This window comes from Tachyglossus aculeatus, chromosome 4 (assembly GCF_015852505.1).
Source record: "Tachyglossus aculeatus isolate mTacAcu1 chromosome 4, mTacAcu1.pri, whole genome shotgun sequence".
Lineage (NCBI taxonomy): Eukaryota > Metazoa > Chordata > Mammalia > Monotremata > Tachyglossidae > Tachyglossus > Tachyglossus aculeatus.
The window spans coordinates 134,995,513-135,014,051 of record NC_052069.1 but is presented as its reverse complement, the minus strand read 5'-3'; the positions used below and the strand labels follow the sequence as shown (position 1 = coordinate 135,014,051).

Genomic DNA, 18,539 nt, shown 5'->3' with positions numbered 1-18,539 from the left:
CTTGTAACCTCCCCGGCGCTTAGAACAATCAATCAGTCAATCAATCATATTTATTGAGTGCTTACTGTGTGCAGAGCACTGTACTAAGCGCTTGGGAAGTACAAGTTGGCAACATATAGAGACAGTCCCTAACCAACAGTGGGCTCACAGTCTAAGAACAGTGCTTTTGCACATAGTAAGCGCTTACTAAATGCCATCATTATTATTATTATTATTATTATTATTGCCCCCCCCCGCCCCTTTTTATGGTATTGGTTAAGCATTTACTACGTGTTAGGCACTGGGTTTTTGTTTCCCCCCCTTTTTATGGCATTTGCTAAGTGCTTACTAGGTGCCAGGCACTGTACTAAGTGTCTGGGGTAGATACAAGCTAATCAGGTCCATGTCCCTGTTGGGTAGGGACTGTCTCTATATGTTGCCAATTTGTACTTCCCAAGCGCTTAGTCCAGTGCTCTGCACATAGTAAGCGCTCAATAAATACGATTGATGATGATGTCCCACATGGGGTTCAGTCTTCACCCCCACTTTGCAGATAAACCGAAGCCCAGAGACGTGAAATGATTTATCCAAGGTCAGAGGGCCGACAAGGGCCGGGCCGGGATGAGATCCCAGGTCCCGGGGTCTATCTTCCAGGCCAATCAATCAATCGCATTTATTGAGCGCTTACGATGTGCACAGCACTGTGCTAAGCGCTTGGGAAGTCCAAGTTGGCAACACAGAGAGACGGTCCCTACCCGACAGTGGGCTCACAGTCTAAGGGGGGAGTGAGGACAGGTGCTTCAGCTCCGTCTTCCAAATGAGGAAACCGAGGCCCAGAGAAGTGAAGCGCCTCGGGACTGGGGGTCAGAAGGTCGCTGGTTCTAATCCCGGCTCTGCCGCTGTTCTGCTGTGTGACCCTGGGCCAGTCACTTCACGTCTCTGGGCCTCGGTCCCCTCATCTGTCGAATGGGGTTGAACGCTGTGATCCCCCCGTGCGACAGGGACTGTGTCGAACCTGATTAGCTTCTCTCTACCCCAGCACTTAGAACGGCGCCTGACACGTAGCAGGCGTTTAACAAACACCATTATTACTATTAAGGTCACGCGGCAGGACGGTGCCGGAGCTGGATTGGAACCCAAGTCCCCTGACCCGCCGCCAGTCCCGGGCTCTATCCCTTGGGCCACACTGCTCCTCTTGACAGAAAACCAGCACGAGCTCCTAGTCGGCAGCACGGGTTGCCGACTCTGTCTTATCGGCTTTTCCCCAAGTTCTTACTGCCTATCTGTATATATGTTTGTACATATTTGTTACTCTATTTATTTATCTTACTTGCCCATATCTATTCTATTTATTTTACTTTGTTAGTATGTTTGGTTTTGTTCTCTGTCTCCCCCCTTTTAGACTGTGAGCCCACTGTAGGGTAGGGACTGTCTCTATGTGATGCCAATTTGTACTTCCCAAGCGCTTAGTACAGTGCTCTGCACATAGTAAGCGCTCAATAAATACGATTGATTGATTGATTGATTGATTCCCTCTTCAGTCCACACATCACTCTGCTGCCCAGATCATTTTACTACAAGATCACTTTTTCTCAAAAACCTTTAGTAGTTACCAATCACTCACCACATTAAGTGGACATTTTTGACCACTGGATTTAAGGCACTATTCCCCCCCTACTTATGTAATAATAATAATGGTATTTGTTAAACGCTGACTATGTGCCAGGCATTGTACTAAGTGTTGGGGTGGATATAAGCAAATCCAGTTGGACACAGTCCCTGTCCTGCATAGGGCTCACAGTCTTCATCCCCACTTTACAGATGAGGAAGCTGAGGCACAGGGAAGTGAAGTGACTTGTCCAAGGCCCCACAGCAGACAAGTGGCAGATCTGGGATTAGAACCCATGACCTTCTGAATCCCAGGCCTGTGCTTTATCCACTAGACCACTCTGCACAGGAAGCGCTCAATAAATACGACTGAATGACTGAATAACTCTGTTTATTCTGATGGTGTCGACACCTGTCTGTTTGTTTTGTTTTGTTGTCTGTCTCCCCCTTCTAGACTGTGAGCCCGTTGTTGGGTAGGGACCGTCTCTAGATGTTGACACCTTGTACTTCCCAAGCGCTTAGTACAGTGCTCTGCACACAGTAAGCGCTCAATAAATACGATTGAATGAATGAATGGATGACTGTCTCTAGATGTTGCCAACTTGGACTTCCCAAGCGCTTAGTGCAGTGCTCTGCACACAGTAAGCGCTCAATAAATCCGACTGACGATGATGATGATATAAGAGCCCCTCAACTGTTGCCCCCGTTTGCCTGACCTGTTGGGTGGCAGGAGGAGGGGACGATGACCACCCCCCTTTCAAATCCTTCACATCCACCCCTTTCAAATCCTTCAAATCCTTACCGAAGGCCCACCTCTTCCAAGAGGCCTTCTCCGACTGAGCCCTCTTTTCCCTCTCCTCCCGCTCCCTTCTGCGTCGCCCTGGCTTGCTCCCTTCCTTTCTTCATCCCCTCTCCCAGCCCCCCTGCTCTTAGGTCCGGATCTGTCACTTATTTATTTGCATTCGCTCAAGTCCCGGCTCTGCCAACCGCCGGCTGGGTGACTTCGGGCAAGCCGCTTGACTTCTCTGGGCCTCAGTTCTCTCCTCTGTAAAATGGGGATTAAAACCGTGAGCCCCCCCACCTGATCACCTGGTAACCTCCCCAGAGCTTTGCACATAGCAAGCGCTATTATTATTCGCGTCTGCTCCCCCGGCTCTAGACCGTAAGCTCGTCGTGGGGACGGAGCGTGTCGACTGTTGTCATTGTCCTCTCCCAAGTGCTCAGTACGGCGCTCTGCACGCAGTAAGCGCTCAAGAAACGCGACGGGTGAACGAGGGGCTTCACTCACAGGGCCTCTCGCAGATGCTGCCGTTCAAGGGGTTGATGCAGGTGGCCGCCTTCAGGCCCCTGACGCCGGGCTCGGCCAAGGTGCCGCAAAACCCGGCGTCGCTCGGCTCCGAGGGCAGCCACTGGATGAGGGTGTTGGTGAAGGGCGACATGTCTTCCCAGCACCAGTAGGACACATTGATCTTCCGGAGTCCCACCCACGGGGTCAGTGAGACCTTGGACTGCGGAGGAGGGGGGGGAAAAGACAGGACGGGGACGATTAGTCCGGCACGCCGGGCCCGACCGGAGCCCGAGAGCGCCTCGTGGTGTTCCCGCCTTCCCGTCGGATCCGGAGCCCGCCGTGGCCCCGTCCCCCTCCGGACCACTAGCGCAGCATGGCTGGGGAACGTGTTGGCTGATTCCGTACCCTCCCACACCTCGGTACGGCTCAGTAAGCACCATCCACCGGAAAAGCCGGAGGGGAGGGAACGCCGGGGATCCGGATTTCTTGCGGTCCACCCCGCCAGGCCCCGGTCAGTCAGGTCCCTGCCTGGCCGACTCCCGGAACGGCCCATCTGAGCACTCGGGGTGCTCCAGAAGTCTTCCCAACGTCCCCTCCCCTCTTCCCTCCCTGAAGGCATGCCGCGGCATGATGCGCTCACACCCCACTTGGCCCCGGACCCCGGCTCGTCCGGACTTTTAGAGGAGGATGCGTGAGGTTTAACCAGTCCCCCTCTCGCCCCCCATCCATCCCTTCTCAAGGCCGGCGGGGCCGCCGCCTCCGGGGGGGCCCCCGGTCTCGCCAGCCCCGCCACTCACCCCGGACTGAGCTGACTGCATCGCCCGCAGTTGCTTAAGAACAAATTCCACCTTCTTTGGGGTCGTGAGTGAAGCCAGTAAGGCATTGTGATTCCTGCAGGACAATTTAGCATTGTCGTAACTGTCCTTTGCGGTAGTAATTTTCAAACACGAGTTTCCAACCAAATGCCAGCCAATGCCACAGATATTCTCTTGTATTAAAAAAGGGGGGAAAAAAAGCCATTTTACAAAGCAGACAAAATGCCCATCGCCCCAGTCAGCCCTGCGGAAAACTCCCCGAGCCACGAGCGACACTTGAAGCGCTCCAGAAATACGAATGATTGATTGATTAATGGATCGATTGAGGGGCCTCGTGCCGGCCGACCGCCGGGGAGCCGGAATTGGGGACGGGGGAGGGGGGCTTGTTGGTGAGGGTGAGCCTCAGTGGGCTCACCAAAGGCCGGTGGGTGGGAGGAAGAAATCATCCCGGCTCTGCGACTTTGGGCAAGTCACTTAACTTCTCTGTGCCTCAGTTACCTCCTCTGCAAAACGGGGATTGACCGTGAGCCCCCCGTGGGACAACCTGATCACACTGTAACCTCCCCGGCGCTTAGAGCAGTGCTTTGCACGTAGTAAGTGCTTAATAAATGCTATTATTATTATTATTATTATCTCTTCTGGGCAAGCGGTCCCTAGTTCCCGGCAGCTTCCGGGACAGAAGTCTGAGGCCGGGACAGAAGTCTTTGGGCGAACCCCGGAACCTGCCTCCCCAAGAAACTGACCACCCCGAAAGACCCGGTTTCCGGGCGGAACCGGTGGGGGTGAAAGAGAAATCGGCCGGGACGGCGAAGGAAGGGGGAGAGTAGTCTCGACTTTCCATCTGTGTCTCCCCGCTCCTCAAGACCCTATTTATTTTACTTGTACATTTCTACCCTATTTATTTTATGTTGGTATGTTTGGTTCTGTTCTCTGTCTCCCCCTTTCAGACTGTGAGCCCACTGTTGGGTAGGGACTGTCTCTATGTGTTGCCAATTTGTACTTCCCAAGCGCTTAGTACAGTGCTCTGCACATAGTAAGCGCTCAATAAATACGATTGATTGATTGATTGATTGAAGACCCTCCGGCGGCTGCCCGTCCGCCTCCTCGTCGAACAGAAACTCCTCATCGCTGACTTGCTCAGTGTGGGCAGGGGACGCGCCCGTTTACTGTTCTGCTGGACTAGCCCAAGTGCTTAGTGCAGTGCTCTGCTCACAGGTAAACACGACTGACTTTAAGGCGCTCCATCACGTTGCCCCCCTCCTACCTCACCTCCGATTCTCTACTCCAACTCATCCCGCCCGCTTCACGCCTCTAATAGCAACCTCCTCACTGTACCTCCATCTCATTTATCTTGCTGCTGACCTCTCGCCCACGTCCTGCCTCTACTTTAGACCTCCCTTCATCTTCACAACCACCAGCCGATCACTCTCCCCGCTTTCAGAGCCTCATTAAATTCACTTCTCCTCCCCAACTGGCCCTCGTTTCCTCTTCTCCCACTCCCTTCGGCGTCACCCTTGCCCTTGGATCTGTCCCCTTGACTCACCCCTCCCTCAGCCCCACGGCACTCTTGTCCCTATCGGGAACTGATACCAACGTCAGCCTCCCCCTCCAGACCGTCGGCTCGACGTGGGCAGGGGACGTGTCCTCCTATCCCCTCCCAAGTGCTTAGCACAGTGCTCTGCACCCAACAGGCGCTCAATAAATACGACTGATGGATTCCCAGGTGCCGTTCCCCGACGAAGGGCTACCGTGGGGTTCAACTTCCAGGAGAACCCAGACGAGCGTGTTGGGAGTTTGCCGGCGGTCACCTCTCCGTTTCCAAAGGGGACGAAGCCTCGCCCCCGATGCCACTCAGTCAGTCAGTCGTATTCACTGAGCGCTCACTGTGTGCGGAGCACTGGACTAAGCACTTGGGAGAGGATAAGAGGACAGACCCATCCCCTGCCCACAACGAGTCTAGGGGGGGAGACGGACACGGATATACACGAGCCAATAAATTACAGAAGCGTGTGTGATAATAATAACCGCAATAATGATAATTGTGGTATTTGATACGCGCAAATCGGGCTGGACGCAGTCCCACCCGGGGCTCCAGGTCTCAATCCCCATTTTCCCGAAGAGGTCACTGAGGCCCAGTGAAGCGACTTGCCCAAGGGTCACCCGGCAGACAGGGGAAGGAGCCCCGCTGAGAACCCACGACCCGCTGACTCCCGGGCTGCACGCCGCTTCCCGACGTCGCCGAATTCGCACCCCTCGCTTCCGCCCCGTCCGGGGGGTGGGAATGGGCCCCTCCGGGCCCACCTACCGGGAAGAGCGATACACTCCTGGTTCCGGGGCTCCCACTGACAGTTCTGGTCTGTGGCGCAGCTCTTGCAGCTGGTCTTCTTGTTACAGTAAAACATCGGGTTGTCCTTGGGGCAGTTCTCGTACTGGGTGATAGACACCTATTAATCAAAATAATTACGGTATTGGTTGAGCGCTTTGGGTGATAGACACCTATTAAAATAATTACGGTACGGGTTGAGCGCTTACTAGGTGCCAGGCACTGCGCTAAGCACTGGGGTGGGTACTATAAATAAGGCTGGACACAGTCCCTGTCCCACGTGGGGCTCGCAGCCTCCACCCCCATTTGACAGATGAGGGGACTGAGGCACAGAAAAGTGAAGGGACTTGCCGAAGGTCATCATCATCATCAATCGTATTTATTGAGCGCTTACTGTGTGCAGAGCGCTGGACTAAGCGCTTGGGAAGTACAAATTGGCAACATATAGAGACAGTCCCTACCCAACGGCGGGCTCACAGGTCATACTGCAGGGGCAGAATCTGAACCCAGGACCTTCTAGGCCGCGCTGCTTCCTCAGGGCGAAGATCACGTCAGCTCACTCCGCTTCATGCTCTGTATGGTATTCCGTGAGTTTTGTCTCCATTACAAATCCTTTTTTTCCATTAAATAAGTTTGTACTAGTGGCTGCCGTCAAAGCGGTTGGGGAGGTTTAGATGATTTCTATTTATTTTGTTAATGATGTGTATTTAGCTTTAATTCTATTTGTTTTGACGACTTATCTACATGCTTTGTTTTGTTGTCTGTCTTCCCCTTCTGGACTGTGGGCCCGTTGTTGGGTAGGGTCCATCTCTAGATGTTGCCAACTTGTCCTTCCCAAGCGCTTAGTACAGTGCTCTGCACACAGTAAGCGCTCAATAAATACGATTGAATGAATGAATGAGTAAGGGCTCGATACATAGGAGTGGTTGTCTCAGCTGCAGTCAAGAGGCAAAAAGTCTAAAACCATTCGATCCAGCTACAGAACCAACCTGAAAATTAGACTCCAAGCTCGCCGTGGGCAGGGAATGCGTGCGCCTGTTGTTCTGCTGTCCTCTCCCAAGCGCTTAGTACAGTGCTCTGCACACAGTAAGTGCTCAATAAATACGACTGAATGAACTGAGACTGTGAGCCCCTTCCTTCCTCTCCCCCTTGTCCCCCTCTCCATCCCCCCATCTTACCTCCTTCCCTTCCCCACAACACCTGTATATATGTATATATGTTTGTACATATTTATTACTCTATTTATTTATTTTACTTGTACATATCTATTCTATTTATTTTATTTTGTTAGTATGTTTGGTTTTGTTCTCTGTCTCCCCCTTTTAGACTGTGAGCCCACTGTTGGGTAGGGACTGTCTCTATATGTTGCCAATTTGTACTTCCCAAGCGCTTAGTACAGTGCTCTGCACACAGTAAGCGCTCAATAAATACGATTGATGATGATGAAGCAGCGTGGCTCAGTGGAAAGAGCACGGGCTTCGGAGTCCGAGGTCATGGGTTCAAAATCACGCCTCTGACAACTGTCAGCTGTGTGACTTTGGGCAAGTCGCTTACCTTCTCCGTGCCTCAGTTCCCTCATCTGTAAAACGGGGATTAAAACTGTGAGCCCCTTGTGGGACAACCTGATCACCTTGTAACCTCTCCAGCGCTTAGGACAGTGCTTTTGCACATAGTAAGTGCTTAATAAATGCCATTAAAAAAAAAACAAAAAACCCAAGTGAGACAGGGACTCTGTCCAACCAGATTAACTCCTATCTACCCCAGCACTTAGTACAGTGCCCGGCACATAGTGAGCACTTGACAAATACCAGAAAAAAACAGAAAAACTGACGACAGCAGAACCGGGGACGGTACGAGGGGGCTGCCGGTTAAGGAGGGGTCTTGGGTTGACACCCTCGTGTCCGGAGAGCATTGGCAGCACACATGGTGTCTCCGAACAATAATAATAAAAACAATGATAATACCAGCGTCTATTAAGCGCTTCCTCTGTGCCAAGCACTGTACTAAGTGCCGGGGCAGATACAAGATCATCATGTTTCCCCTTTTTTTTTATATGGTATTTGTTAAGCGCTTACTATGCATCAGGCACTATACTAAGCGCTGGGGTAGATACAATCTAATCAGGTTGGACATAGTCCATATTCCACATGGGGCTCAGTCTTAATCCCTATTTTAAAGATCAGGTAACTAAGGCCCAGAGAAGTTAAGTGTCTTGCCCAGCATCACACAGCAGACATATGGCAGAGCAGGGATTAGAATCCAGGTCCTTCTGAGTCTCAGACCTGTGCTCTATAATAATAATAATAATAATGTTGGTACTTGTTAAGCACTTACTATGTGCCAAGCACTGTTCTGAGCGCTGGGGTAGATACAAAGTAATCAGGTTGTCCCACGTGGGGCTCACAGTCTTCATCCCCATTTTACAGATGAGGGAACTGAGGCCCAGAGAAGTGACGTGACTTGCCCAAAGTCACCCAGCTGACAAGCGGCGGAGCCGGGATTTGAACCCACGACCTCTGACTCCAAAGCCTGTGCTCTTTCCACTGAGCCACGCTGCTTCCCACTAGGAAGATGGGGCTCAGAGTTTGGGTAGGAGTGAGCAAGGGTACTGAATGCCCATTTGGCAGATGAGGGACCTGAGGCACAGAGGAAGTGAAATGACTTGCCCGAGGTCACACAGCAATCAATCAATCAATCGTATTTATTGAGCACTTACTGTGTGCAGAGCACTGGACTAAGCGCTTGGGAAGCACAAATCAGCAGAGCCGGGACTAGAGTCCAGGTCGTTCGGAAGCCCAGGCCCGGGCTCTTTCCACTATTTATTTATTTAATCGTATTTATTGAGCGCTTACTGTGTGCAGAGCACTGTACTAAGCGCTTGGGAAGTCCAAGTTGGCAACATATAGAGACAGTCCCCACCCGACAGTGGGCTCACAGTCTAAAAGTCATGCTGTGTCTCTGAATTCATTCGGGAGCAACTGCCCAAACCTGTCCAAACCCGGGGGAATGTAACGCGTTGCGATTCTATCACATGTGTCAAATGCTCTCCCAAGGGCTTAGTCACGGTGCTCTGCACATGGTAAGCGCTCACTCCACTGATTGACTGATTGATTAGACTGATTAATTGATTGATTAGACTGATCTGAGCCCCTTCCTTCCTCTCCCCCTCGTCCCCGTCTCCATCCCCCCCATCTTACCTGCTTCCCTTCCCCACAGCACCTGTATATATGTTTGTACATAATCCCTTCCCCACAGCACCTGTATATATGTTTGTACATATTTATTACTCTATTTATTGATTTATTTTACTTGTCCATATCTATTCTATTTATTTTATTTTGTTAGTATGTTTGGTTTTGTTCTCTGTCTCCCCCTTTTAGACTGTGAGCCCGCTGTTGGGTAGGGACCGTCTCTATATGCTGCCAACTTGTGCTTCCCAAGCGCTTAGTACAGTGCTCTGCACACAGTAAGCGCTCAATAAATACGATCGATTGACTGATTGACTTGGACACAGTCCCTGTTCTGCCTGGGGCTCACAGTCCTAATCCGCATTTTCCAGATGAAGCAACCGAGGCCCAGAGAAGCGAAATGACTTACCCAAGGTGACAGAGCAGACAGGCGAGGAAGCCGGGACTCGCACTGTACTGAGTGCTTGGGGAGAGTACAATCTATTACATATACATATTACATATCTATTCTATCTATTCTATTGATTTTATTTTGTTAGTATGTTTGGTTTTGTTCTCTGTCTCCCCCTTTTAGACTGTGAGCCCGCTGTTGGGTAGGGACTGTCACTATGTGGTGCCAACTTGTGCTTCCCAAGTGCTTAGTATAGTGCTCTGCACACAGTAAGCGCTCAATAAATACGATTGATTGATTCCGAGTAACCAGGAACAGACCGTGGAGAAATGGAGTTATCCCCCTAAAGATTATCTACAAAACTCCTCACGACTGGCTTTAGGGCAGTCGATCCCCCCCCGTCCCCTCCTGCCTCGCCTCACTCTTCTCCTACTCCAACCCCCCTAACGCCAACCGTACCCCGATCTCATCTATTCTATTTTATTTTGTTAGTATGTTTGGTTTTGTTCTCCGTCTCCCCCCTTTTAGACCGTGAGCCCGCTGCTGGGTGGGGACTGTCTCTAGATGTTGCCGATTTGTACTTCCCAAGCGCTTAGTACAGTGCTCTGCACATAGTAAGCGCTCAGTAAATACGATTGATGATGATGACGATGATGAGCCATCTCGCCGCCCTCGCCACGTCCCGCCCTCCCTCCTCAAACCCGTCGGATGACCGCTCTCCGCCGTTTCAACGCCTTACTGGAGGCCCATCTCCTCCAGGAGGCCTTCCCCGACTAATCCCTCCGCTTCCTCGTCTCTCACCCTTTCTGCGTCACTCTTCCTTTTTTTTGATGGCATTTATTAAGCGCTTACTACGTGCAAAGCCCTGTTCTAAGCGCCGGGGAGGTCTGACTTGCTCCCTTGATTCATCCCCCCGTCCCAGCCCCGCTCCTCCTATGTACACAGCCGTCATTTCTCGATTTCTACTACTGTCCCTTCCGGACTGTCGGCTCGTCGTGGGCTCGTTGTGGGCCTGTCACCTCTTCTCCCGAGCGCTTAGTGCCACGCTCCGCGCGCGGTAAGGGCGCGGTGAATGCGCCGGAACGAAGGAAGGGATGGCAGGGCAGGGAAGATCACCTCGGAAACAGCTCACTGATCCTTAACCGGCAGACGCGGTCCGCGGAGCGCGGTTTTCGGCACGTATCGAGTCTCACCGACCGAATGACGGTACCCCGCTCGGCGGACCGACCGATCCACGCGCCGGGCGGGCGGCTGGGCGATGGTTTACCTGGCCTTCGGAGCAATTACTGCCGGCTGAGGAGCAGCGGTCGTGGCACCACTGGCAGGCGTTGGTGTTGGCCGTGCAGCTGTAGCAGTCGGTGTGCTGGTCGCACTTCTCCTGGTCGGGGGCTACCGACGAAAGAGAGTCACGCGAGGATCATCCCGGGGCCCGCCCCCTCTCCCCCTTGATCCGCGCTAACGGATCCGCCATCCCCGAGGGATTTGGGCAGCTCCAACTTGCGCCTTTTTTCCCTTTACGGTATTTGTTAAGCGCTCACTATGCTCCGCGAACCGAACTAGGCGCCTGCTATCCCTAAGTCGTCGAGCTCGTCAGGTTGGACCGCGTGGGGCTCGCGGTATTAGCCCCCGTTTTACAGACGAGGGAACCGAGGCCCGGAGAGGTGGAGAGACCCGCCCCAGGTCACGCAGCCACCGAGTGGCGGAGCCGGGATTCGAATCAACTGGGGTTACTTACTGAGCGCTTACTAAGTGCACGGCACTGTCCTAGGCGCTTGGGAGAGCGCAAGAGAATAAGCAGATCCGTTCTCTGCCCATAGTGAGCTTACAGTCCAGAGGGGGAGAAGCAGCGTGGCCCGGTGGAAAAGGGCACGGGCTTTGGAGTCAGAGGTCGCGGGTTCAAATCCCGGCTCCGCCAACTGTCGGCTGTGTGACTTTGGGCAAGTCACTTCACTTCTCTGGGCCTCACTTACCTCATCTGTAAAATGGGGATTAAGACTGGGAGCCCCGCAATTTGATCGCCATGTATCCCCCCCGGCGCTTAGAACAGGGCTCTGCACATAGTAAGCGCTTCACAAATGCCATCGAAACATTAATATTCATTCAATCGTATTTACCTAGGGTTTACCGTGTGCCAAGTACTCTACTGAGCGCTTAGGAGAGTACAATCTTACAACAAACAGATGTACTCCTGCCTGTAACGATCTGAAAGATAGATTAGAACCCAGGTCCTTCTGGGGACCACAGACTAACTGGACGTGATTCCACGGCTCACTCTGAAAACCGGGAAACTGCCGATTTAATTTCAGTCTCACTCTGCAAACCGGGAAACTAGCGATTTAATTTCAGCCTCTCTCGGGCGGGCCAGGCACGAGAAGTTTCCTGATTATATCCTTTCGGTGTCTGGCCACGGCGTGGTTTAGTCGATGGAAAATGGGCCAAAGGGGAGTCGTTTTCCATCAAGCAAGGAAATTCCGGCTCAGCCGCGGGCCCGATGGCCCGCGTCCTCTTCCCCAACCCTTCCTGCTGGGCAGACTGCCCTTTTAGACTGTGAGCCCACCGCTGGGTAGGGACCGTCTCTATATGTTGCCAACTTGTACTTCCCAGGCGCTTAGTACAGTGCTCTGCACACAGTAAGCGCTCAATAAATACGACTGATGATGATGATGATGGAGGAGCAGTGTGGGCTAGTGGCTAGCGCCCGAGTCCGCGAGTCAGAAGGACCCGGTTTCTAATCCCGGGCTCCGCCTCTCGTCTGCTGGGTGACCTCAGGCAAGTCACTTCTCCGGGCCTCGGTTACCTCATCTGGAAAATGGGGAGCAAGCCGGCGAACCCCACGGGGCTCAGGGACCGCATCCGTACCGCTCATTTACTCACGTCCGTCTCCCCGCTCTAGACTGAAAGCTCTTTATGGGCACGGAACGGGCCTGCTGATTTTAGACTGTGAGCCCACTGTTGGGTAGGGACTGTCTCTAGATGTTGCCCATCTGTACTTCCCAAGCGCTCAGTACAGTGCTCTGCACGTAGTAAGCGCTCAATAAATACGACTGATGATGATGATGGTGATGATTACCCGGCCAGCGCTCCGTCCGGGGCCGGGCGCCGAGGAAGTGCTCAACAAATACCGTGACGCAAAAAGACCAACCAACCAACCGAAAGACGGGGAAGGGATCGGGGCAGATCCAGGTGCCGAAAAATGAGGGAAAGGAAAGGAAGCGAGTTGAAGGGACGTGGCTCCTGAAACGGGGGGCTGAAATCTTCTTTAGAGAGGATTAGCGGGGAGGGGGGGCTGCACTAGTAGGTTCCAGAAGCAGCGGAGACAGGGCTTGCTCACCCCCCGGGTGGGTGGATAAAGGAGCCCCAAATTGACCGGACCTCCCGCCAGGCCGGGGATTTCTGGAGAATTGTTCTCCCCCCGCACCGATCCCAGTCCCACAGCACGTTAGCTATATCTGTCATTTATTTATTTCTATTAACGTCTGCCTCCCCCCGTCGAGACCGTCGCGGTGGGCAGGGAATGTGTCTGTCTATTGCCGCTTCGTGGTCTCCCAAGTGCTCAGTACAGCGCTCGGCGAGTGCTCGATAAACACGACCGAACGAGTGGATGCGCCGAGAGGCAGCGCGGCGCTGGAGGCAGAGCCCGGCCTCGGGAGTCGGAAGGTCGTGGGTTCTAATCCCGGCTCTGCCACTCGTCGGCCGCGGGAGCCTGGGCAGGTCACTTCACTTCTCTGGGCCCCGGTTCCCTCATCTGGAAAATGGGGATGAGTGGGACCGGGACTGCGTCCAACCCCATTTGCCTGTATCCACCCCAGCGCCTGGTGCAGTGCCTACAGGAAGCGCTCAACAAATACAATTATTATTAATATTATTAGTAGTACAACTTCCCCTGCTTCTGGGAACACGTGAGTGGCTTGGGAAAACGTCCCGGGGATTCCGGTTACTCCTTATCTGAACCAGCCCGGGCTGGGAGAGGGTGGGAGAGGGAAGCAGGGCTCTCCCACTTTGTTCCTGGTTTGAGGAACATGTCAACCCCCTTTAAAACCCCACCTCTTCCTCCTCTCCCCGCCCAGAAAGAAATGATGGGGGGGGATCAGGGAAGGCGGCCCGTTTAGCAGGCGCGGAGGCCGCCGGAGGACGGCCTTGAACCATGATGAGAAGCAGCCCGGCCTACTGGCGACAGCCTGGGCGTCAGAAGGACCTGAGTTCTAATCCCAGCTCCGCAGCCTACCTGCCGTGGGACCTTGGACAAGTCACTTTAGTGACTACAGCCGGGGCCTGGGTGTCCGATTAGCCCGGATTCTAGTCCCGGCCCCACTGCGTCCCCGCTGTGTGACCTCGGGCCAGTCACTTCCCTTCTCTGGCCCTCATCTGAAAAATGGGGGTGAAGGCCGAGAGCCCCGCGTGGGACAGGGACCGCGTCCCTCCTGATCAGCTCGTATGGACCCCGGCGCTTCGCAAATACCATTAAGAAACGTGAGAATAATCATTTATGATTACGATGCGCCAAGCACCGTGGGGTGGACAAATCGGGTCGGATGGACCCCGGCGCTTCGCAAATACCATTAAGAAACGTGAGAATAATCATTTATGATTACGATGCGCCAAGCACCGTGGGGTGGATACAAACCAATCGGGTCGGACACCATCCCTGCCCATTATGGGACTCACAGTCTCAATCCCCATTTTCCAGAGGAGGCCCAGAGAAATGAAATCGTCAGTCGCATTTATAGGTGCGGAGCACTGTACTAAGCGCTTGGGAAGTACGAACTGGCAACACGTGAAATGACCTGCTCAAGGTCACACAGCGGACACGTGGCAGCGGCAGAATTAGAACCCAGGTCCTTCGGACGTCCGGGCCGGTGCTCTAACCACTGGACCACGCCGCCGTTTCGGCCCGCTCACGCGTTCACAGACGATCAGGGGGAACGACGGCCCGCGACCTCCCACGGGGCCCGACCCCGCCGCCCGCGCCCCCGGGGGGGGTCCGACGCCGGGGGCCGGGGCGAGGGGCCACGTACGTCTCCCGGCGGGGCAGTCGGCTCTGGCCTCGGCTTCCTGCTCCGGGGTGGCCAGCTCCCAGGGCAGGCAGCGGGACAGGCTGGCGTTCCACATGCAACGGATCCCGGGCCCGGCGGCCCGGCAGGCGGCCGCGCTGCCGGCCCCCTCGCACCGCGCCGACGTGAACACCAGGACGTCGCTCAGGAGCAGGCTGTTGAAGCCGCCGAACACGTACATGTTGCTGGAAGAGAGAGGCGGCGAAAAGTTATCCCTCCCTCGCGGCGTCAGGAGGGCTCCCGGCAGCCTGGCCGACCGCTTGGTCGGGAATTCGATTGCGGATTCCGCGTGGCGGCTCTCCCCGAGTCGAAGGGCCTTCCGGACCGAGACGTTAAGAGGGGCGACCTGGCCTAGAATCTGGGGTTATTTGGAAGCCTCTGTCCTTGAGGAGGAATCCCCGGTGGATAAACTCATTCACTCATTCATTCAATCGCATTTATTGAGCGCTTACTGTGTGCCGAGCACTGGACTATAGCGCTTGGAAAGGACAAGTCGGCAACATCTAGAGACGGTCCCTACCCAACAGCGGGCTCACAGTCTAGAAGGGGGAGACGGAGAACAAAACAAACCATATTAACAAAATAAAGATAATAAATATGTACAAATAAAACGGAGTAATAAATAGGTACAAACATCTATACATATATATACAGGTGCTGTGGGGAGGGGAAGGAGGTAAGGCGGAGGGGAAGGAGGGGGCTCAGTCTGGGAAGGCCTCATTCATTCAATCGTATTTATTGAGCGCTTACTGTGTGCCGAGCACTGGACTAAGCGCTTGGGAAGGACAAGTCGGCAACATCTAGAGACGGTCCCTACCCAACAGCGGGCTCACAGTCTAGAAGGGGGAGACGGGGAACAAAACAAACCATATTAACAAAATAAAGATAATAAATATGTACAAATAAGATAGAGTAACAAATAGGTACAAACATCTATACATATATACAGGTGCTGTGGGGAGGGGAAGGAGGTAAGGCGGAGGGGAAGGAGGGGGCTCAGTCTGGGGAGACCTCATTCATTCATTCGTCTTTACTGAGCGCTTACTGTGTCCGGGGCACTGTACTAAGCGCTTGGGAAGTCCAAGTCGGCAACAGAGACGGTCCCCACACAACAGCGGGCTCACAGTGTAGAAGGGGGAGACGGAGAACATAACAAACCATATTAACAAAATAAAATAAATAGAATAAACACGTACAAATAAGATAGAGTGATAAACACGTACAAACATCTACACATATATACAGGTGCTGTGGGGAGGGGAAGGAGGATGTTTGTACAGATTTATTACTCTATTTATTTTACTTCTACACATAGAAACGGACAAGAAACTGGTCCAGAATTAAAGCGAAGAGAAGTGATGTTATCCTCAGTCCCACGATGGTACTCGCAAGGCACTTGAGTCCCCAGATTCCTCATTTCTCACCCGTACCGTGATACATCAGTCTTCTTTACACCGTAAGCTCACCTCCATTCATTCATTCGCATTTCTGGAGCACTTACTGCACGCAAAGCACTGTGCAAAGTGTTTGTAAGAGCCACACTAAGCTCGTTGTGGGCAGGGAATGTGTCGGTTTAGTGTCAGACTCTCCTCTCCCGAGCGCTTCGTGCAGTGCTTTGCCCACAGGAGGCACATGATAAACACAACTGCACTTTCAGACACCCGCGGAGGCCGACCGTGAGGTGGGTAGCGAGCAACCTCTTTGCAGAAGCACGATGGTCTAGTGGTTAGAGCCCGGGCCTGGGCGTTGGAAGGACCTGGGTTCTCCAGCCAGCTCCTCCCTCACACCCCTCCCTCACACCCCGGGGACGCCGCCGCCGCCACCCCCACTTCCCCCTCCTCGGTCTCCCCCTCTTTCTTCTTTCCCTCTTCTTCTCCTCTTCCCCGCCTCCCTTCTTCCCCCTTTCCCTCTTCCCCCTCTTCCTCCCCGCTTCCTCTTCCCCCTTCCTCTCCTTCCCCTCTTCCTCTTCAATTTCCCCCTTCTCCTCTTCTTACCCTCTTCCTCCTCCTTTCCCCCCCCTTCCCTTTCCTCCCCTTTTTCCTCCTCCCTCTCTTCCTCCTTCCACTCTTCCCTTCCTCCTCCTCCTCTTCCCTTCCTCCTCCTTTCCCTTCCTCCTTATCCTCTTCCCCTCCTCCATCTCCTCTGCCCTTCCTCCTTCCCCTCTTCCTTTCCTCCTCCTTTCCCTTCCTTCTTCCCCCCTCCCTTCCCTCCTTCCCCCCTTCCTTTCCTCCTTCCCCCCTTCCTTTCCTCCTCCTTTCCCTTCCTCCTCCTCTTCCCTTCCTCCCTCTCTTCCCTTTCTCCCCCTTTCCTTCCTCTTTCTCCTTTTCCCTTCCTCCTACTCCCTTCCTCCTTCTCCTCTTCCCTTCCCCTCTTCCCCTTTTCCCTTCTTCCCTTCCTCCTTCTCCTCTTCCCTTCCTCCTCCCTTCTTCCCCTCTTCCTCCTCCTCCTCCACTCTTCCCTTCTTTCTTCTCTTGCCCTTCTCTCTCCTCTTCCCCTTCTTTCTCTTCTCCTTAGAGAAGCAGCGTGGCTCAGTGGAAAGAGCCCGGGCTTTGGAGTCAGAGGTCATGGGTTCAAATCCCAGCTCTGCCAACTGTCAGCCGTGTGACTTTGGGCAAGTCACCTCACTTCTCTGGGCCTCAGTTCCCTCATCCGTAAAATGGGATTAAGACTGTGAGTCCCCCGTGGGATAACCTGATCACCTTGTAACCTCCCCAGCGCTTAGAACAGTGCTTTGCACATAGTAAGCGCTTAATAAATGCCATCATTATTATTATTATCTGCTGGGGGACTTTGGGCAGGTGACTTCCCTTCTCTGAGCCTCAGCTACCCTGTCCGTAAAATTAAGACTGAGAGTCCCATGTGGGACTTACCTTCTAGACTGTAAGCTTGCTGTGGGCAGGGAATGCGTCCGGTACACTGCTCTGTTGTCCTCTCCCAAGCGCCTAGAACAGTGCTCTGCATACAGTAAGCACTCAATAAATATCATCAATCGTATTTATTTATTGAGCACTTACTATGTGCAGAGCACTGTACTAAGTGCTTGGGAAGTACAAACTGGCAACATATAGAGACAGTCCCTACCCAACAGCGGGCTCACAGTCTAAAAGGGGGAGACAGAGAACAAAACCAAACATACTAACAAAATAAGATAAATAGGATAGATATGTACAAGTAAAATAAATAGAGTAATAAATATGTACAACCATATATACATATATACAGGTGCTGTGGGGAAGGGAAGGAGGTAAGACGGTAGGAGGTAAGAGGTAATAAATATGACTAACATAGTCTTCCCCTGATGGCACATCTGGATGCCCATTTCAGGTGGGTAAATCATTTTTCTATTCAAACAACCCCTAATCTCACCAATTGTTTCACCAAATGAGCTCCAAGATCTCCCCTCTGACAAATCTCGGGTTATCAGCTATGGGCTATTTTTTGACCCCTTCTCTCCACCAGCTCTCCGCCTCCGTCTCCCGTGTTTTTGGAGTTTTTCTTAAAAGGTACCTGTCAAGCGCTTACTCTGTGCCAGGGACTGTACTGAGCGCTGGGACAGATACAAGCGAATCAGGTGGGACCCGATCCACGTCCCACATGGGGCTCTCGGTCTCAATCCTCATTTTACAGATGAGGGTACTGGGGACCAGACTGGATCTCACAGTCTTCACCCCCCATTTTACAGATAAGGCAACCGAGGCCTAAAAAAGTGAAGCAGAAAGTGGCGGAACCAGGATTAGAACCCGGCTCCTCCTGATTTCCAGGCCCGGGTTCTAGCCACTAGGCCTTGCTGCTTCTCTGTTGATGTTTTCACCAACACCCACGGCTTTGTCCCTGACGTTTACCCAGTCCTTTCGGGCCGGGGGACTATTTAAGGACTTAAGCAGAGGGTGGAAATA

General features: G+C 53.1%; 1 protein-coding gene across 2 annotated transcripts in view; it reads right to left on the bottom strand.

Annotated features, from left to right (window-relative positions):
• ATRN (attractin) overlaps window positions 1–18,539 on the bottom strand; it is a 207,032-nt gene that overhangs the window by 58,774 nt on the left and 129,719 nt on the right. For both annotated transcript variants that reach the window (XM_038744636.1, XM_038744637.1), the window contains exons 12-16: window positions 14,608–14,828; window positions 10,860–10,981; window positions 5,996–6,134; window positions 3,673–3,863; window positions 2,876–3,095 (exon numbers count right to left, since the gene is read on the bottom strand). In XM_038744636.1, coding sequence (XP_038600564.1) covers window positions 2,876–3,095; window positions 3,673–3,863; window positions 5,996–6,134; window positions 10,860–10,981; window positions 14,608–14,828 — 893 coding nt within the window. The remainder of the gene's footprint in view (window positions 1–2,875; window positions 3,096–3,672; window positions 3,864–5,995; window positions 6,135–10,859; window positions 10,982–14,607; window positions 14,829–18,539) is intronic.